This window comes from Odocoileus virginianus, chromosome 10, assembly GCF_023699985.2.
Source record: "Odocoileus virginianus isolate 20LAN1187 ecotype Illinois chromosome 10, Ovbor_1.2, whole genome shotgun sequence".
Taxonomy (NCBI): domain Eukaryota; kingdom Metazoa; phylum Chordata; class Mammalia; order Artiodactyla; family Cervidae; genus Odocoileus; species Odocoileus virginianus.
Genome location: NC_069683.1, coordinates 66305339 through 66324126, shown reverse-complemented (window position 1 = coordinate 66324126; position 18788 = coordinate 66305339). Strand labels below are relative to the sequence as shown.

Genomic DNA, 18788 nt, shown 5'->3' with positions numbered 1-18788 from the left:
CTTCCTACCAAAAAGATTTAACTTGGGGACAAACAAACTCATGCTTTACCATTCCATGAAAGCATTTCTATTTAATCATCTTGTCTGTGAGGATGATAATAACACTGACAGGAACCTACTAAAGTCAAGCCTTGAAAAAGGCTGAAGTTATCTGGATTACAAAGATTCTGCCTAAAGCAAGTGAAAATAATACCACATTTTAAAATCATGTTCTTAGGCATTTTGTTCACTGGCCACATAAAAATTCTACAAGGAATATATGGCAAATATATTCCCTTTTTTTCTTCTGAAAATAGGGTCTGGGACAAATGGCTTCTCCCATGGCACTACCCATTGGCAGCGGCAGGAGTGGAATGAAGCCCCAACCCCAGGTGCCCTCTGCATCCCCCTGGGTTACCCAGCCCTAAAGTCAGTAGGACCCTGACAGGGAAATGTCCAAGAGCAAACTTGCAGTCCCCATCTCCTGGCTCACTTGCTCCACAGATAATCAAAATCCTTCTCCGTATCGTGTTCTTAGTAAAATGTAACCTGATTCATGTTCACCATTATTGACTATCCACAGATAGTCAAATTAGAATACAGATATCCAAGCCCCCTCGAAGTTTACATTCAAAAGGCAGAGTAAAATTGAATAAACAAAGATACGCAGTGAATACTCTCTGTGTGACTGCAAAGGCAGAGACTGGATTACAGCTACAAGGCGAAGGATATCTTGGACTGCTGACAACACCACGAGATAGAAGTAGCAAAAGACATCCTCTCTTAGAGCCCTTCAGCAATCCGCCTGCAACGCAGGAGACCTGGGTTCGATCCCTGGGTCAGGAAGATTCCCCTGGAGAAGGGGAAGGCTACCCAGACTAGTATTCTGGCCTGGAGAATTCCATCGACAGTATAGTCCCTGGGGTCACAGATTCTGGACATGATTGAGCAGCTTTCACTTAGAGAGAGCATGCTCTGCTGATACCTTGACTTCGGATTTTGGCCTCCAGAGCTGTGAGAGGAAGCTAACATTTTACGCTAAGAAAAAAATTATTTCGTATCTACATACACACATACACAGAGACACACACACATACTTAAGGACTGTTGGTGCAGGCAGAGAACATCACGTTTAAGATACTGTAAGCACAGAAAATTGCAGGACCAACCAAATGCTGGAATCTGGGTGGAATGAAAAAAAAAAAAGAATGCTTGCTTAAAACTGGAGTTTACAAACCAGAGGAGAAGGAGAGCAGAAGCATTAGAAAGACTCGCGGTTTCTCTCTAAGACGACCAGGTGGGTGAGCGAATAACTGACCGAACAAGCACATAAAGAACAAGCTGCAGCACTAGAACTCCGGCTGGACACGTGGCGCGTGAAGGGCCGGCAGCACGCCTGGGTGGGGACAGGGAGCAGGCTGCTGCAAATCAGACCCGGAGCTCGGGAGAAGGAGGTCAGAGCTGGAGTCACACAAGCAAAGAAAGCAGCAGAAGGACCCCTTGCACGTTGCCAACACCAAAGAGAAGGCTGGACGCAACAAGGAACAGGGATTCTGCAACAAGGAACAGGGATTCTGCAACAAGGAACAGGGATTCTGCAACAGTGCACACTGCGAAAAAAAGAGGCCACGAAGTAGCTGGGACCCAGAGGCTGAAATAACATTTTCAAAAGGGTCACCTGAGGAAAACCAAGACTGCCAAGCAGTCAGTACAAGCCTGCAAACGTCCCTTCTTATCATCTATGCTGACATGTTTCCAGGAGTACTCAGCGTTCTCAAATCTTCCCCAAATGGTGTACCCCTTAAAAATTCACAGCGATTATGTCTTATTTGACAATTTTTACACCGGCCCTCACACTTTCTGCAACCGACCTTTAAGACAATTGTAACTTTTTACTCCTTTGATAGTCCAGTGTCACATAAGAACTTGCTCACAGAAGGCACAAAGAAGTCTGATGCAAGTTCCAAAACCACACTATTTAAACTGTTTTCACAACTCACTTTAATCTGCTTCTCCTTGCTAATCCCTCCCGCCACTACCACCACTCCTTTTGTATTTGTTTTGTTTGAGGCCATATCTTTCAAACATGTTAGGGAATAAGAAAATTAAATAAATGAAAAAGAAAAAAGTCTCACCACAGCAAAGTAATCAATTTACATAGCTTCCATTCAAAAGGAGATACACTATACAATACTCATTTCACATATTACAAACACGCATCAGTTTGCTAAATTAAATCATCACTTTTCCTGTGTACTAAAGAGACAACTGAAGCTGGGGCTTTCATCTGGATAAACTACAGTATGTGTTTACACATGAGGGAATACTTTTGGCATGTCTTTCATAAACCAGCAAGCAGTATGGCTTTTTAGATTCGTGCAAGGAAATACAGAAATTACACTACTGAGAAATGTGTCTGACTTTCAAACGAAAGGGGTCATTTTGTGTCTATCCACTTTTTCCCAGAATAAAGCCAAAGTTCAAGAGAGTACTATTCATGTAACAAATGTGTGTAAATTGTGCATTTCTTCCCAATATTTTGATACCACCCAACGCTGAGAATCACCCCAGGATAGTTCCACATCCTTCACAAAATATATTGTACCTGATAATCACCCAAATCCGATAGAACAACAATTGATAAAATGTCATGTTTGGGCATGTTAAAAATACCATTTGGAGAACTTTCTTGATGCTCCGTGGCTAAGACTCTGCTCTCCCAACGCAGGGAGCCTGGGTTCAATCCCTGGTCAGGGAACGAGATTCCCACACGCCACAACTAAGAGTTCACAGGCCGTGACCTAAGATCTGCATGCCACAACTGAGACCTGGCCCAGCCAAATAAACAAATACGTATTTAGAAATACCACTAGGCATGGAGACTTTTACCATAAAATCTAAAAGTTGGAAGTCAAAAATCTATAATAATTAATATAAAATAACATACAAAGTGTTAACTATTAGTCTTATCCTAACCTTTTTTCCCACCATATTCCATGTAAAAATTACAAGTAGGAAAATTACTTTCATGGAGAAGGCAATGGCACCCCACTCCAGTACTCTTGCCTGGAAAATCCCATGGACGGAGGAGCCTGGTAGGCTGCAGTCCATGGGGTTGTGAAGAGTCAGACATGACTGAGCGACTTCACTTTCACTGTTCACTTTTATGCGTTGGAGAAGGAAATGGCAACACACTCCAGTGTTCTTGCCTGGAGAATCCCAGGGACGGGGTTGCACAGAGTCGGACACGACTGAAGTGGCTTAGCAGCAGCAGCAGCAAATTACTTTCAAATGAAAAATTTTGAGCTTATCTTTTTCTTCTATGCATACCCTCTTCTGCAACAAAAGAAAAGGTTGGAAAAACTAACAGATTATCAGCTACTGTATATTACGCTGTATATGTGCTTAGTCGCTCAGCTGTGTCCCAGTCTTTGCAACATCACAGACCACAGCCCACCAGGCTCCTCTGCCCAGGTCTCCCGCGTTGCAGGCAGATTCCTGAGCCACCACGGATGCCCATACGGCACCTTGCTGCTGCTGCTGCTAGGTCGCTTCAGTCGTGTCCGACTCTGTGCGACCCCGTAGACGGCAGCCCACCAGGCTCTATTCTGCAATTCATTTTTTCTGAAACAAAATCACTTCCATTACAGACTATTATGCATGTAGGTTTTGCTGCAACATCTTCTTCAGCATTATAACTAGATTCTTGATTATAAAATCAGAAAACTGCAGATATGAACAATGGCGCATTCTGATGAACCAAACATTCCAGTCAGCTGGAATCCTAGAGAGGAGGTTCCACCATAACAGAAATATCCAAGCCAGTGTTTAAATGTGCCTGGCCAAAAACAAATCTGTTAAAATAACTACATTTCCATTATCTATCCTGTTATTAGCCTACCCCATGGGCCATTAAAATTAACAAATTCAAGGAAGTCACTACACTTATATGAAACCCAGCCATTAAAAGTCAGAATACTGGCAGCTGCAAAAGCTGATGCACAGATTCCTTGAACTGGACAGCCAGGAGCTCAGCAACTGGTTTTCATTTTCATGATGAAAGTCAGCAAGAAGCAGGTAGCAAGTCCTCGGCTGATAAGGCCAGAGCTGCTGGGGATACGCTCCAAGGATGCTGAGATGCTGGGCAGAGGTTCAGGAGGCTGGAGGGAAAGGCAAGGCTGGCAGGGCTGCCAACTAAACCGGGTGGGCGGCAGGTGGGCCAACGGGGAGTCTGGCACCTGCCAAGAGGCTGGAATGAGTGGAAATTACCATCCAGACAAGACAACAGGGATGGCTGGGGCCAGAACAGGTGGCAACCATAGCTCTGGCAAGAAACAATACTCCGGAAAAAGATCCAAGACTAAATAATCCCCTTTTCTTCACCCTTCCTCATCTGTCCACAATAAACATTTCATTGATGCGTAACATTTACTGAATGTGGCTTAACAGCCTGAACACTTTAGTATTTCTCTTTATAAAACTAGAGAAGAGTTTTGCCACTCCATGCATACATTACTTGAATATGCTTGGCACCAAAGCAATACTGAATGTAAGCTTCATTATTTTTTCTTATAAAATCTGAGAAATGCTTCTTCAGCATCATCATGAACATGATTAACACTGGGCTCTAAGAAATGTTAATAACTGAAAACATGTCTGTTGAAGCAGCTTTTCAGTGATTTCAAAGTTCTGTGGTTACCTGAGTTTTCTGCATGCTCAGAATACCCTGATCATAACTGTCACGGGAGGCAATGTAAGAGGTGGTTACTGCCACGCCATCCTCTTCCAGTAGACAGGAAATAGGTTCTGTTCTCCCAGAAACCCACTCCTTTCTAACAAGGCAGCTCCTCCATTACTACCTGCAGAAAAAGGAAATTCAGGACTTCCCTGGTGGTACAGTGGATAAAAATCTGCCTCCTAATGCAGGGAACAAGGGTTTCATCCCTGGTCTGGGAAGATTCCACATGCCATGGAGCAACTAAGCCCGTGCCCCACAAATACTGAGCCCACACCCTAGAACCAGGAGTCAAAACTACTGAAGCCCAGGCACCTAGAGCCTGTGTTCTGCAAGGAGAAGGCACCGAAAGGAGAAGCCAGTGAAAGCGATGAACAGTAGCTTGGCTCAGGACAGCTAGAGAAGGGCTGAGTGCAACAATCAAGACCCAGCACAACCACAAATAAGGTGTCATTTTAAAAAGAGAAAGACAGTCAACAGAAATAAAGATACTGTTAGAGGACACCCGTCAAGCTCATGTAGACAGCCAGAAGAGAGGCAGACGGAAGTTCTCAGCCAGTTGAATTTAATTCCACTTTAATGAACGTCCAGGCTCCCGTTTAAATGAACACAAATCGAACTGCTCTTACTCGTATGGGGCTCTGAAGCAGTACCTTAAAGCACTTCATTCTTAATCTACTCATTCCTAAATTAATTACAGTTCATCTGAAAGATACAATTATTTCTGCTCATTTAACTCAGATTCTAATGAATGACTATAAGAACCAGACAAACGGTGGAAGTAATTACACATCCACATCTCTGACAAGGCTGCCCAGCTCAACAAGCAAAATAACGTTAGTGGACTAAGCAAGAGCGAAGGAGCTCTTGCAGGACAAATGGGAATCTGCGCTGAGTCGTGGTAAACCAAACAAAATCTAGGTGCAAATTTAAATACCAAAAATAGCCTGCAACAATAGCAGTTCTCACTAAAAGCTCAAGGATGACCAAGTCAACAGCGCAATAACGACAGAAAGTCTTTCGAATTCCTTAAACTTGTCCCTTTTGTTTAACTCCTTCCCTGTGCCACCCAACACTGGTAGCAAAGTGGACCCTGAACACACACAGAAGAGAGACTGGCTTAAAGCGAAAAGCCGAGTGAAACACAGCAAATGGAAGGTGGGAGTCTCTCAGCCTCACTCTCCCAAAGATCTCTGAACGCAGCCTGCGCACTCAGGGCTGCTTTCACACTAAGCATCTACTTTATCCCCAGACCACAAGTGCATCGCAGCAGTGTGCTTCCAACTGAGGCGGTGCATACTGCAGGCAGACATCTCTGAGAAACTGTGTGTGTTTCCCAAATGAACTCACCTAGGGAACAGACTCACAGACACAGACAACACAGTTGTGGTTGCCAAGCGGAAGGAGAGGCTGGGGGAGGGATGCAACAAGAGTTTGGGATTAGCAGATGCAAACTACTACACAGAGAAGGATGAACAACAAGCTTCCACCGTACAGAACAGGGAACTATTCAGCATCTTGTGATAAACCATAGCAGAAAAGAACGTGAGAAAGAATGCGCATGAATGCATAACCGAGTCCCTTCGCTGCACAGCAGAAAGTAACACAACACTGTGAACCAACGATACTTGACTAAATCTAAAACAAACAAAAAAAAAGAGACTGTGTGCTTCCTCTTGCTAATGTCTTAACTAACTGCATATTCTGTATCAATTTATGAGCAACCAACTCCTACCATTCCACCACGCTCCTGTTTGTGCCATGGATCACTACTGCCAGAACAACCACTCTAAGAACAGATGAATAAGGTTTACGAGTCAGAGAAGGCCATCAAAAAGACAAGTAGATTTTGAAAACCTGCACTTTGAATCAGGAAAAGCGATAAGAAAATGAATCATCAACAATACATAAGATATTATCCGCAGTCTTTACAGAAGAGAAAATGTCATTTTGGCAAAATAACATCGTCCATTAGGTTGGTTAAACTTAGTTTTGTATTGGATTCACAATATTATTTATATTTAATTTGCAAGCTGATCTGCCTTTAAGATGGCATTAATATGCCTAAGAATTAGTTTTATGAATATATTTAACTATCATAAAAAATAAATTAGAGTCCACTAACTTTTTTTTTTCTTTAAAAGAAGCCCAGCCACACAAGGTTGAGAAACACTCTCCTCAAGGTAGAGGAAAAAACTGACCAATTCCACTTTAAGGTGATGAGAGAAGCGTTACAATAGATAGTGAAAAGAAGGGTGGGATGGCCAAGATGCTGCAGGTAGGTGGGAGGAAAGAATGTTGATAAGCTCTCCACACAATCAATTCTATTAATGAGTACAATTCCATCTTAGGCCTTTCCCCCTCTTTTCCTCTTCTTTCCTTAGAGGGAGGGTCTGCCTATTGTTGGAAAGACTACGTTCTACTTAAAAGATGGTTCTTTGATTTTATACAAAGTTTTGAATTCAAAAATTTTACATGAAGGGGAGATTATATTTTATATGAAGTAAAGGGGGAATTATATGAGAAAGACACTTTGAAATGTTTCTTTGGATATCATCTATAAAAGGTGAAAATTAATAAGCAAAATGAGCCTATGACTTCACAACCCAAAATTTGAAACTGGCACCTGTTAAAGGAACAAAGTTCACAGACTAACATTTGATAAGAAGAGTAGAGACTGTGAGTCATATAGCATGAACTAAAACCCAATTCACCAGTATCATATATTCTCAAACACCACTCACCAAATGACTATATGGCATGTAACAAAATGAACAAACAGTTCTAGTGCTAAAATCTTTATAGCTGTTCCCTCCCCATAAGGAAAGGTAGGACCCAGAGGTTAAGTTACTTGTGAAGCATCACACAGCATTTGACAGCATCAGAACGTAAACCCAGGTCTACATTAATCCCTGTATTAACTTGTTTACTGTCATCCATTTTCTCAGAGTGGATGTGAGAGTGAAATGACGTTCAGTTCAGTTCAATTGCTCAGTCGTGTCCGACTCTTTGCGACCCCATGGACGGCAGCAAGCCAGGCCTCCCTATCCATCACCAACTCCCAGAGTCTGCTCAAACTCATATCCATAGAGTTGGTGATGCCATCCAACCATCTCTTCCTCCGTTGTCCCCTTCTCCTCCCGCCTTCAATCTTTCCAAGCACCAGAGCTTTTTCTAGTGAGTCAGTTCTTCAGATCAGGTGGCCAAAGTATTGGAGTTTCAGCTTCAGATCAGTCGTTCCAATGAGTACTCAGGACTAATTTCCTTTAGGATTGACTGGTTTGATCTCCTTGCAGTCCAAGGGACTCTCAAGAGTCTTCTCCAACACCACAGTTCAAAAGCATCAATTCTTCGGTGCTCAGCTTTCTTTGTGGTCCAACTCTCACATCCATCTTAAAAATATGTTAAATACCTTATACATTTAAAATTCAAATCATTGAGTCAAGGTCCTCGTTTATAATGATCATTCAAAATTCGCTCCTAAAAAAATGCACACCCTGAACCCAAGCTGAAGGAGCACATGTGACTCTCACTGGAACAATAAAGCATGTGTTACCTAAGAGAACATGCCAAGACTTTCAGCAGAAAACTTATTAACTAGGTTGGAAATAATATAAGATGCTTAGAAATGCATGGATGATTGTCAGCTCAGGGAAGTTTTATTAAGAAACCATTCATTATAAATGACGGCAGAGTGCTACACAAAAATCTGAAGTGGATAACGGATATACTTACTGAAACAACAGGTATACAGAATAGAAAGGCATAGTTTAAGGCTGGGGAAAACCGAAGGCTTCCTAAGGCAGAAAGGAAAAACAGAAGGGGCAGAACTGAAGAAAGGAGGGCTCCTTGGTGGATGTGGGATAGAATTAAGGCAGCTTCAAGTCTTTAGACACACTCCTGTCCTCCTGTGGGACCAGCTACAGAGAGCAGGCATTTAGCAGCTGCAGCCGAACCACAGAGCATCCTCCCCAAGGGACAGAGGTCGCCTGCTGGGAAAAAAAGAAGTGCCCTCACATGACTTCAAGGGTTTCTCGGCTCCAGATCTTTCCTGTTTGGCAGCTAATGTTGGAACTTCTTTTAATAAATGCTTTCTTTCCACTACAAGAAAAGTAATAACCAAATGTTAATGTAATGCACTCTCCTCACAAATCCTGGAAAGACAGATTGTGCATTTTAAGTGTAGAAGGTCAAGTTCATGAGGCAGTGTCTGTATGTTCAAGGAACTTAACACTCTGGAGATATCCTCACTTATAAAAATGGAAGAAAAAACCTACAAAGGAAACACCTGATAGTTGCAAGGCTAGATTCAATCATAATACAGTTAATAAGATTACTAGTAAAATGATATACATTTCAGAGGTTTTATCACAGCTATGGAAGTGTTTTCCACTTCTGAAGCACTGGAATTGATCTCCGGCAGAGCAAGGAGAAAATGTCACTTGTAGACCATCTGGCAGCTTGAGCAAGAATCAGCGCTCTGAGAGAGGGAAACTCTTTTTAAAGAGGCATCATCTGCTCCAAGATGCAAAGATGCTAGTCCAGAGGCCTCAAGTGGGCTTTGTAAATCAGATGGAAGCAGAGTTCACCTTTGTGTATACACAAGATGGACAGAACTGCAGATAAACGCGTATATTTTTCACAAATCAGTAAATACTATTATTATCAGTAGTAGCATCAAATTCAGAAATTAAGTGAATGTAGATACAGAACATATTTTCTTTACCCTGGCTAAAGTTAACACAAGTAATAAGTAAATGTTTTAGCAATTAGGATGGTTAAAATAGAAAGGATTTGGGAGCACACTAATTTCAAGACATTTTGCTAAGGTTCATCTTTACCATGAATACATGCTTCTAAATAGAGATAAGATGCTAATGTTGTCTTAGTTTCAGGCACACACACACCTCCATAATGTTGTTAATGACATACACAATGATGTTTCCCCTACCTATATCCTGGGGTTGCCAGGTCACCCAACGGCCTCCCTTAACAAAAATACCTCACTCATCTAAGAGAGACCGGGATTTCCAGGGCTGCATTTCAGAGGCTTTCTATTAGAGAGCAAGTAGGTCCTGAGAAAAGTAACCTATAAAGCCTTATCCTTCAGTCAGTCAATTCTCTATGAGAAGCTCTACTGTTTCTTTTACTAAGACTCTCTGGGACCCCATGGAGGTAGCCTGCCTGTAGTCCTCTGTCCATGGGAATTTCCAGGCAAGAATACTGGAGTAGGTTGCCATTTCCTTCTCCAGGGGATCGTCCAGACCCAGGGACCGAATCAGTCTCCTGCATTGGAAGGCGATTCCTTTACCACTGAGCTACCTGGGAAGCCCAAGACTCTCTTTTGTGCTAGTAACTGAAAGTGAGGACTCAGAGAATGCAAGAAGCACAGAAAATCGGAACGGGAAGTATGTGGGAAAGGAGGTGGGAAAAGTTTCTAAACTGAGGCAGTCTTTACTTTATTAGATCATCAGAAGTTCTGATTGGTCTTTAGCCACTAGGGACTCACCAACACCAGAGTTACAACGCAAACCGAAAATTAACAGGCACAGAAATCCTGGAAAGAGATAAAATCCACTGGTGCCATGCTCTCTCTCTTCATCTTACTAAATCGCAAAGCAACAAATCTATAAAGTGCCAATGCAATGATTTATTTCAATGATGAGTCACTGATGTATCTAAGAACTTAACCATCTTTTAATATCACTAAATAAGCTAGCTTCATTTTTATCCTTCAGATAAACTCTTGAATCCTTCCTCAAGGGCTTTTTTTCTTTTTTTAAGCGTTTAAACTAGGCAGAATAAAGTTACAAAAATGACCAACAGTCCCCAACACTGTTCCAGGGGCGTTATACAAAAAGATGCCTTTGAACAACGTTCCTCGGGATACACTCCGGGGTCCAGTAGAGACCGTTCCCTTCTCTGCAGCCTTGGAAGTAAATAAGTGAAGAACACCTCCGAACAAACTTTGTTGGCCACCAGCAGGGGAGCTCTTCAGCTTTTGTCCCCAAACCCATTCAAACAAAAGAAGCTCCGCTTCCTCCAACCCAGCCCTGAGACCCCCCACCCCGCGGGGCTCCGCGGTCCCCGCGCCCCGTCCGCCCGCGTCCGCCGGCCGCACTCACTCCTCAGGGCCCCGATGAGCAGGGAGCCGTCCTTAATGAGCTCCTTGATGAACTTGTTGGTTCGCTCCAGCTCAATCTCGTGACACTGCAGGCGCTCCCTGAAATCCGGGCTGTCCAAGTAGGAGTCGCTGAACTCCAAGGTCGGCAGCCCCATGGCAGCAGCACGGCCGGCGGCCGCCGGGGACGCGTCGGGGCCGGCGGTCAGGGCGGTCACAGCCGGCGAGCGCCGCCGGCCGCCGGGGCGCGCGATCGCGGGAAGCGAGGCGGGCCGCGCGGGCGAGCGCAGGGGGAGCGGGTCCCGCGCCTCCCGCGCCGGGCTCGGGGCTCAGGCTTCCTCGCCGGCGGGGAAGCGCGCGCACGCACGGGCTGCGGGTCCGCTCAGCTCGCCGTCCTCCGGGCGCATCGTCGCCGCGAGCGCGGAGGCGGCGGGGTCCCGGGCCGCGGGCGGCGCGGGGAGGCTCTCGGCCGGCGAGGAACGCGCTCGGGCAGCGCAGGAACGCTCGGGCGGCGCGCAGACGCTCCAGGCAGCTCCGCCCGCCGGCCCCCTCGACAGCGCTCTGCGCCGGGAGCCGCCAGCGCCCAGCCGCCGCTCCGGCCGGGCTGCCTAAACCCGCCCCCCGCGCCGGACGCAGGCTCAGCGCGCCGGCCGCCGGGCCGGGATCCGAGACCCTCCTCCCGCCGCCGCGCCCCCGGCCCGCGCCGCCCCACCCGCTCTGCGCTCCCGGCTCCGCGCGCCGCCTGCTCCCGGGCGTTAGTCCGGCTGCCGGGGGGCTCCGGGCTCCCTCTGGCCCCGCGGTAACACTCCGGGGTCCTCCAGTCCACAAAACGATCTCCCGCTCCCGACACGCCTCCCTGCCCGTCCTTCACCACCCCCTCCCTCGAAATGAACCAGCGGTAACTTTCCCTAAAGTTTAAAAGCCAGGTTTGAAGATGCTACTTTGGAGCGTTCGTTTAGATTTTACTTCGCGAGTCTGCACTGCAATGCTTGTATATTCCAGGTTGAAACATTTTCCTCTCTTTCCCACCGTTCACTGCCTTGATCGTAAAGAGGCAAGTTTTTTCTTTTTCTTTTTTTTTTTTTTTTTTTTTAATATTCTAAACGAAAAGCCACAGAGACCCAAAGGCTGTTTTGTGGTTGTTCTTTTTCCTAGTTGCTGTGAAGGTGGGAAGATTTTAGGTCGTTTTTATTCCCCAAACAAGCACCTCGGCCTTAGGTGTTCCTTCCTCCTCTGGAAGAGGAACTATTTGCATCACAATACTGTGTCTTTTATGGTCGCCTCACCTGGAGGGAATTGCCCTACAAGCAGGGAGATTTTCAAACTGTCAAAGCTGGCTGAAGTTCCAAATGAATAGTTAATTCGTACAAAGAGGCAGTTACCTCTCCTCTGGTACAGGCTCACCTAATAAATTTCTTTTCTCTGAAAACCTTGACAGCGAAAGAAACTACTGCTTTACGTCTAGTCCTGCCATCATCTATAGGATTTCTGAGAACTCAGTTATTTTTCTTAAGGATCTGCTTTTAATTTCTGTGTTTTCATTGCTTTGTCCATTTGAACCATCTGTTAAAAAAAAATCTACAGATCATGGGAAAAATTCCGTTAAAGTGCTTTACATTTTTCCCAATTAAGTTTCAGAATCTGTCAGGACTTTTAGTTTCATTTTTTTAAGTACACATGAACATTAAAAATAGCATGGAAACTAAACCAAGACTGATAAGATGATGTAAACAGTGTATTTGATGGCTTTGATTTTAATTCTTCTGGGTCAAGGAAGTTGGACTTTAACTTTCCATGCATGTTTGCATCATTAGACGTCAAAATATTGGCAGAATGGCCAATCACGATTAGAGTCGTTTAAATGTTTAGTAGCTGACCTGTCTGTCAGTTGAATACTTCTCTTCTGGGAAGATGGGGTGTGGTGGAGGGCAACAATGTGATTGGTCAGTTAATGATGTGATACAAGCTGCAGTGGGGCTGGCTTACTCCTGAGGTGATTTTACATCTATTCATCGCACAGCCTGAAAGAAAAAATTAGTCAGGCCAAACAAATAGTTTCTTTTCAACTTTTGCCATGTTGCTGTTACAAGCAACTAAATCCAATGCCAACTGCTGAGATATGAAACAATAAAATATAATAATCTATTCCTGTTTATCATTAAGTGAAATGAATTAATTCTTTATGATTAATTCTTTAAAAATGCATCAGCAGTCCTTGATAAGTAACATTTCATAAGTTGGACGTCAATTTTCACCTTTTCTTTAAAACTTTTATATGTCAGGACAGATTTAATCTAGATTCTAAGATATACATTACCATTTACCCATTCATGTATGTAATCTCATGCTTTATGCCTACTGTATACATTATTAGGATCTGGGCAGAGAAGTGAGTTATAAAAGACAAAGCAAACCATGGTGCCTGACCTCAAGCAGTTCTCAGAATAGAAAACATGAGTACCTATATATCACCAGGCAGAATTGCTGTGTTATGGAGCCTTACACAGACATTGGACCAATGATGCACTGATGCCATTGTTAACATGTTTTCACTCAAGCCCATCATCAGTTCATTTATATAGAGCTTGGATTTTTCCTCCTACCCTCCATCATGTAACCTCTAAAGTTTAGTGTGTTATAATGGACTTTTCCCCTGTAGGTATTTTCAGAGTTACTCATGACTTATTCCTGTGATTCATACTTTAATTATACCTGCTAGTCAGGCTTTCTCATATGCCACATTAACCCAGACACTTGAGAGAAACAAGAAATGGTTTTGCTTTAAGGTGGATTTACAGTCAGTTTTGAACTGACTGTAGTTGTTTTCATGCTTTATTTTCCCTACCATAATGATAAAAACAGATTCTTTCTTAACTTAAAAAAAAAAAAAAAGAGTGTCCATATCAGCAAGCTCTTTTTCATAGGAAATTTTAATGGACTGAAATGTAGCCTCTCCAAAACTTTCTACTTCATGGTATGTGGCCCTGTCAACTGCATGGTGAGTTTCACAAACCCTACTGGCTGACATACATGTTGGCATGGTTACTGGCTCAGAGAAATGTCTGTTTGCTTAATTCTGACATGGGGTGTGTGGGCTTTGCTTGTCTGTTTATTTTAAAGAGCAAAATAATGAGGTGAGGATAGTAAACTAATATATATTTGTAAATCTACCTAAAACATTTGTCTTGACCTGTATTATGTCAGGTACTTAAGCCTGGTGCTTAATTTGTACTCAGTAAGTGAAACTGTTGAGTTATTATTAATTATAATTAGTTGTGTAGATGCAGGCCTCCTAGACTAAGATATTCTGAGGCTAAATTCATGGTTTAGTAAGAGAGGACAAAATAGAAGGTGAATGCACCCAAGGAGACTAAATGCACCCTTCAGCCCTTTCTATGGCGAGAATGCCATGCCATGTCCCTGTTTGCATTCACATCTGGGTGTTATCTTTTCTCAAAGCACACTCCTTGGAAATGGGTTTATATCATGCTAGTTTAACTTTATATCAGGTCTAGAAAAACAACATTCACTCCAAATGCACAAAATTCATGATTCAATTTTTAACATTATTTTCTGTTGTGGTTTTATATATCTATATACACACACATGTATATATACACATATATATAAACATGAAATTTACCATCTTATTTAAGTGTACATTTCTGTGGCATTAAGTACATTCACATTGTTGTGCAACCATCACCAGCATTCAACTCCTAAACATTTTCATCTTCTCCAGCTGAAATCTGTTATTCAACAACTTTCCATGCCCCACTTTCCCCAGCCCTTGGTCAACACCATTTTACTTTCTGTCTGTATGAATTTGACTTATAAGTATCTTATATAAGCAAAAATCACACAATATTTGTCTTTTGTGTCTGGCTTATTTCACTTAGATAATTTCACTATTAAATAGAGAAGCAAGGAAGACAAGACTCAGTTAGTGGGGCTGTGGAAGCAGCAAGTCAAGACCACCAACTAAGGAAGCAGGAATAACTGCAGATGGTAGAATTTGTCCCATGTAATAGTATGACTTCTAAAATTCCTTTCTAGAATTAAGATTTTATTATGATGACAGATTTCTGAAGAACAGGCTGAAGGAAAAGAACAGAATTCTAATATGAATTAACTGTTATCATGAGCCAACTACATTTACAAGGGTACAGGGAGAGAGACAGAAAGAGAGACATGGGAGTAGGTGGAGAAATTGATTACTTTAGGGAAACTTTTTGGTTTGGGTTCTTTGTTTATTTGTGTTTTGGGGTCTTTTCCTATAGATTTCAATTTCCATTGAGTATTGCCCCCTTGTGGCAAACCATGATGTTTGCTGACAAAAATTGACAAAATCATAGAAAGAGCAAAAGGGACAAAGATGTCCTGTGCACCTCCATGTGTTGAGTTTGATAAGAAGAATGAATTTATATATTGCAGAGTGCTTACATGTGTCACCTGTTTAAACTTCTCCACGAGCCTCTAAGATAGGTATTGTCTAAGGACTGTTAGACTCCCTTTTGCCCTCCACTCTTCGAGGAAGAGGAACCAGATATCAAATTGCCAACATCTACTGGATCACAGAAAAAGCAAGAGAATTCCAGAAAAACATCTACTTCTGCTTCATTGACTATGCTAAAGCCTTTGATTGTGTGGATCACAACAAACTGTGGAAAATTCTTCAAGAGATGGGAATACCAAACCACCTTACCTGCATCATGAGAAATCTGTATGCAGGTCAAGAAGAAACAGTTAGAACAGCACATGAAGCAACAGACCTATTAAATATTGGGAAAGTAGTACATCAACGTGGTATATCGTCACCCTGCTTATTTAACTTCTATGCAGAGTACATCGTGCGAAATGCCAGGCTGGATGAAGCACAAGCTAGAATCAAGATTGCTGGGAGAAATATCAATAACCTCAGATATGCAGATGATACCACCCTTATGGCAGAAAGCAAAGAAGAACTAAAGAGCCTCTTTATGAAGGTGAAAGAGGAGCGTGAAAAAGCTGGCTTAAAACTCAACATTCAAAAATATAAGATCATCTGGTCCCATCACTTCATGGCAAATAGATGGGGGAAAAAATGGAAACAGTGACAGGCTTGATTTCTTGGTCTCCAAAATCACTACAGATGGTGACTGCAGCCATAAAGTTAAAAGACACTTGTTCCTTGGAAGAAAAGTTATGACCAACCTAGACAGCATATTAAAAAGCAGAGACATTACTTTGCCAACAAAGGTCCATCTAATAAAAGCTGTAGTTTTTCCAGTAGTCATGTATGGATTTGAGAGTTGAACTGTAAAGAAGGTTGAGTGATAAAGAATTGATACTTTCAAACTTTGGTGTTGGAGAAGACTGTTGAGAGTCCCTTGGACTGCAAGGAGATCCAATCAGTCCATCCTAAAGCAAATCAATCCTGGATATTCATTGGAAGGGCTGATGCTAAAGCTGAAGCTCCAATACTTGGGCCACCTGATGCGAAGAACTGACTCATTGGAAAAGACCCTGATGCTGGGAGAGATTGAAGGCAGGAGGATAAGGGGATGACAGAAGATGAGAGGGTTGGATGGCATTACCAGTTCAATGGACATAAGTTGGAGCAAGCTCTGGGAGATGGTGAAGGACAGGGAAGCCTACCATGTTACAGTCCATGGGGGCACAAAGAGTCGGACACGACTGAGCGACTAAACAACTTCCCCAGTGGCATATTGGACACCTTCTGATCTGGGGGGCTCAGTTTCCTCTATCATATCTTTTTGCCTTTTCATATTGTGGGATTCTTGGGATTCTTGTGGCAAGAATAATGAAGTGGGTTGCCATTTCCTCCCCCAATGGACTAGGTTTTGTCAGAACTCTTCACTATTACCCTTCCATCCTGGGAGGCCCTGCATGGCATGGCTCATAGCTTCATTGAGCTATGTAAGCCCCTTTGACCTGATGAGGCTTGATCCATGAAGTGTCAAAATTGGCAAAGGAGTATGACAAGGCTGTATAGTGTCACCCTGCTTATTTAACTTAATATACAGAAATGCTGGGCTGGCTGAATCACAAGATGGAATCAAGACTGCCAGGAGAAATAACAACTTCAGATATGCAGATGATGCACTCTAATGACGGAAAGTGAAAAGGAACTAAAGAGCCTCTTGATTAGGGTGAAAGAGGAGAGTGAAAAGTTTGGCTTAAAACTCAACATTCAAAAAATGAAGATCATGGCAACAAGTCCCATCACTTCATGGCAAGTGTGTGTGTGAGTGTGAGTGTGTGTGTGAGAACAGGCGCATGCTTAGTCACACAGTTGTGTCTGACTCTTTGTGATCCCATGGACTGTAGCCCATCAGACTCCTCTGTTCATGGGATTCTCTAGGAAAGAATACTAGAGTGTGTAGCTCATCGAAAATATAAAGGGAAAAAGTGGATGCAGTGACAGATTTTATTTTTTGGTCTCCAAAATCACTGCAGATGATGACTGCAGCCATGCTTCGGGAAAAAAGCTGTGACAAACTTAGATGGTGTTTTACACAGCACAGACATCACTCTGTTGACAAAGGTCCATATAATCAAAGCTATAGTTTTTTTCAGCAATTATGTGTGGATATCTTAAGAAGAGCTGAAGAATTGATGTGATGCTTTCAAATTGTGGTGCTGGAGTAGACTCTTGAGAATCTTTTGGACTGCAAGGAGATCAAACCAGTCAATCCTGAAGGAAATCAACCCTAAATATTCATTGGAAGGACTGATGCCGAAGTTCCAATAGTTTGGCCACCTGATTTGAAGAGATGACTCACTGGAAAAGACTCTGATGCTTGGAAAGATTGAAGACAAAATGAAAAGGAGGCAGCAGAGGATGAGCTGGTTGGATGACATCACTGACTCAATGGACAGGAATCTGAGCAAACTCCAGGAGATAGCGGAGGACAGAGAAGCCTGACATGCTGCAGTCCACAGGATTGAAGGGAGTCGGACACAACTTAGCAACCGGACAACAACAACAGCAGCAAGCCTCATTTTTAATAGGTGGAGAAATCATGACTGAAAGTGGTGAAATAGCTAGAAGGTACTGGAATTGGGATTTCAACCCAAGGGCTATGCTTTAAAGAACCAAATGGCCTCAACAGAAAGTTTTAGTATCAGTTATATGCCTGTCCTGTCATAGATGCTGAGAATACAAGGGTAAGCATAAACTCACCTCATACCTGCTCTAGTGAATTATAGTAGAGACGTTAGTCACCTGGTTGCATAAAGGCCACTTGTTAGCAATGTTACTTAGGCAAATTTACCTGTTAGGGTTTCTGTGTCCCCTAAATATAAAATCGGGAGTGATAGGGATTATTTTGAGCACTTGCAACAGGCTGGTCACCCTCCTAACCTCTTTGCATTCACTGTTTCACTTAGATTCCTTTGCATCCACTGCTTGACCTAAGTCCCTTTTGGCCCTGTGACATCGCTGTGCCTCAGAGCTAAGATGGGGAATCTCCTCCACGCTTTCAAAAAGAATAAACCATGAGCAGAGTATTCTGACACTTCACCCATGTGTCCTGAGAGACTTACTGCTATTTGGAGAGATATTTCCTTCACTCTCACTGAAACCCCTCCAGAGGGGGTCGCTCTGGCTTCCACGGCAAGCAGCAGACCCAGAGGAAGGCACACAGCAAGCTTCCCCCGAGAAGCTGCAGCAGTCCTGACCCACTCAGCCTACCACTCTCCACTCCACCTCTGAAGGTAAGAATTTGATAATGAAGGTGAGGACACTCAGAAAACCCACAAACAAGCCAACCCTCTGGGATAAGCAGCTCTTTGACTCGAAGACCACACAGTGTGAACGTCTCCGTTAGGAGCTTACGATACACGTTTGGATATGTAAACTATACATTGCCTTTTCCACACTGACATCCTCTGTTTTTGACTCTAAAGTCCATGTCTCCTCGTTTGTATCTCTTGCACCTCACACACGAG

At 43.2% G+C, this 18788-nt stretch overlaps 1 protein-coding gene across 2 annotated transcripts in view; it reads right to left on the bottom strand.

The window, feature by feature from the left end:
- ARHGAP42 (Rho GTPase activating protein 42) overlaps positions 1-11462 on the bottom strand; it is a 315416-nt gene extending 303954 nt beyond the window's left edge. The window contains exon 1 of one of the 2 annotated variants that reach the window (XM_020868796.2): positions 10840-11462. In XM_020868796.2, the coding sequence (XP_020724455.1) occupies positions 10840-10993 (154 nt within the window). In that variant the 5' untranslated portion in view covers positions 10994-11462. The remainder of the gene's footprint in view (positions 1-10839) is intronic. The other variant, XM_070473665.1, reaches the window with a different exon arrangement.
- Between the last annotated feature and the right edge of the window lie 7326 nt (positions 11463-18788).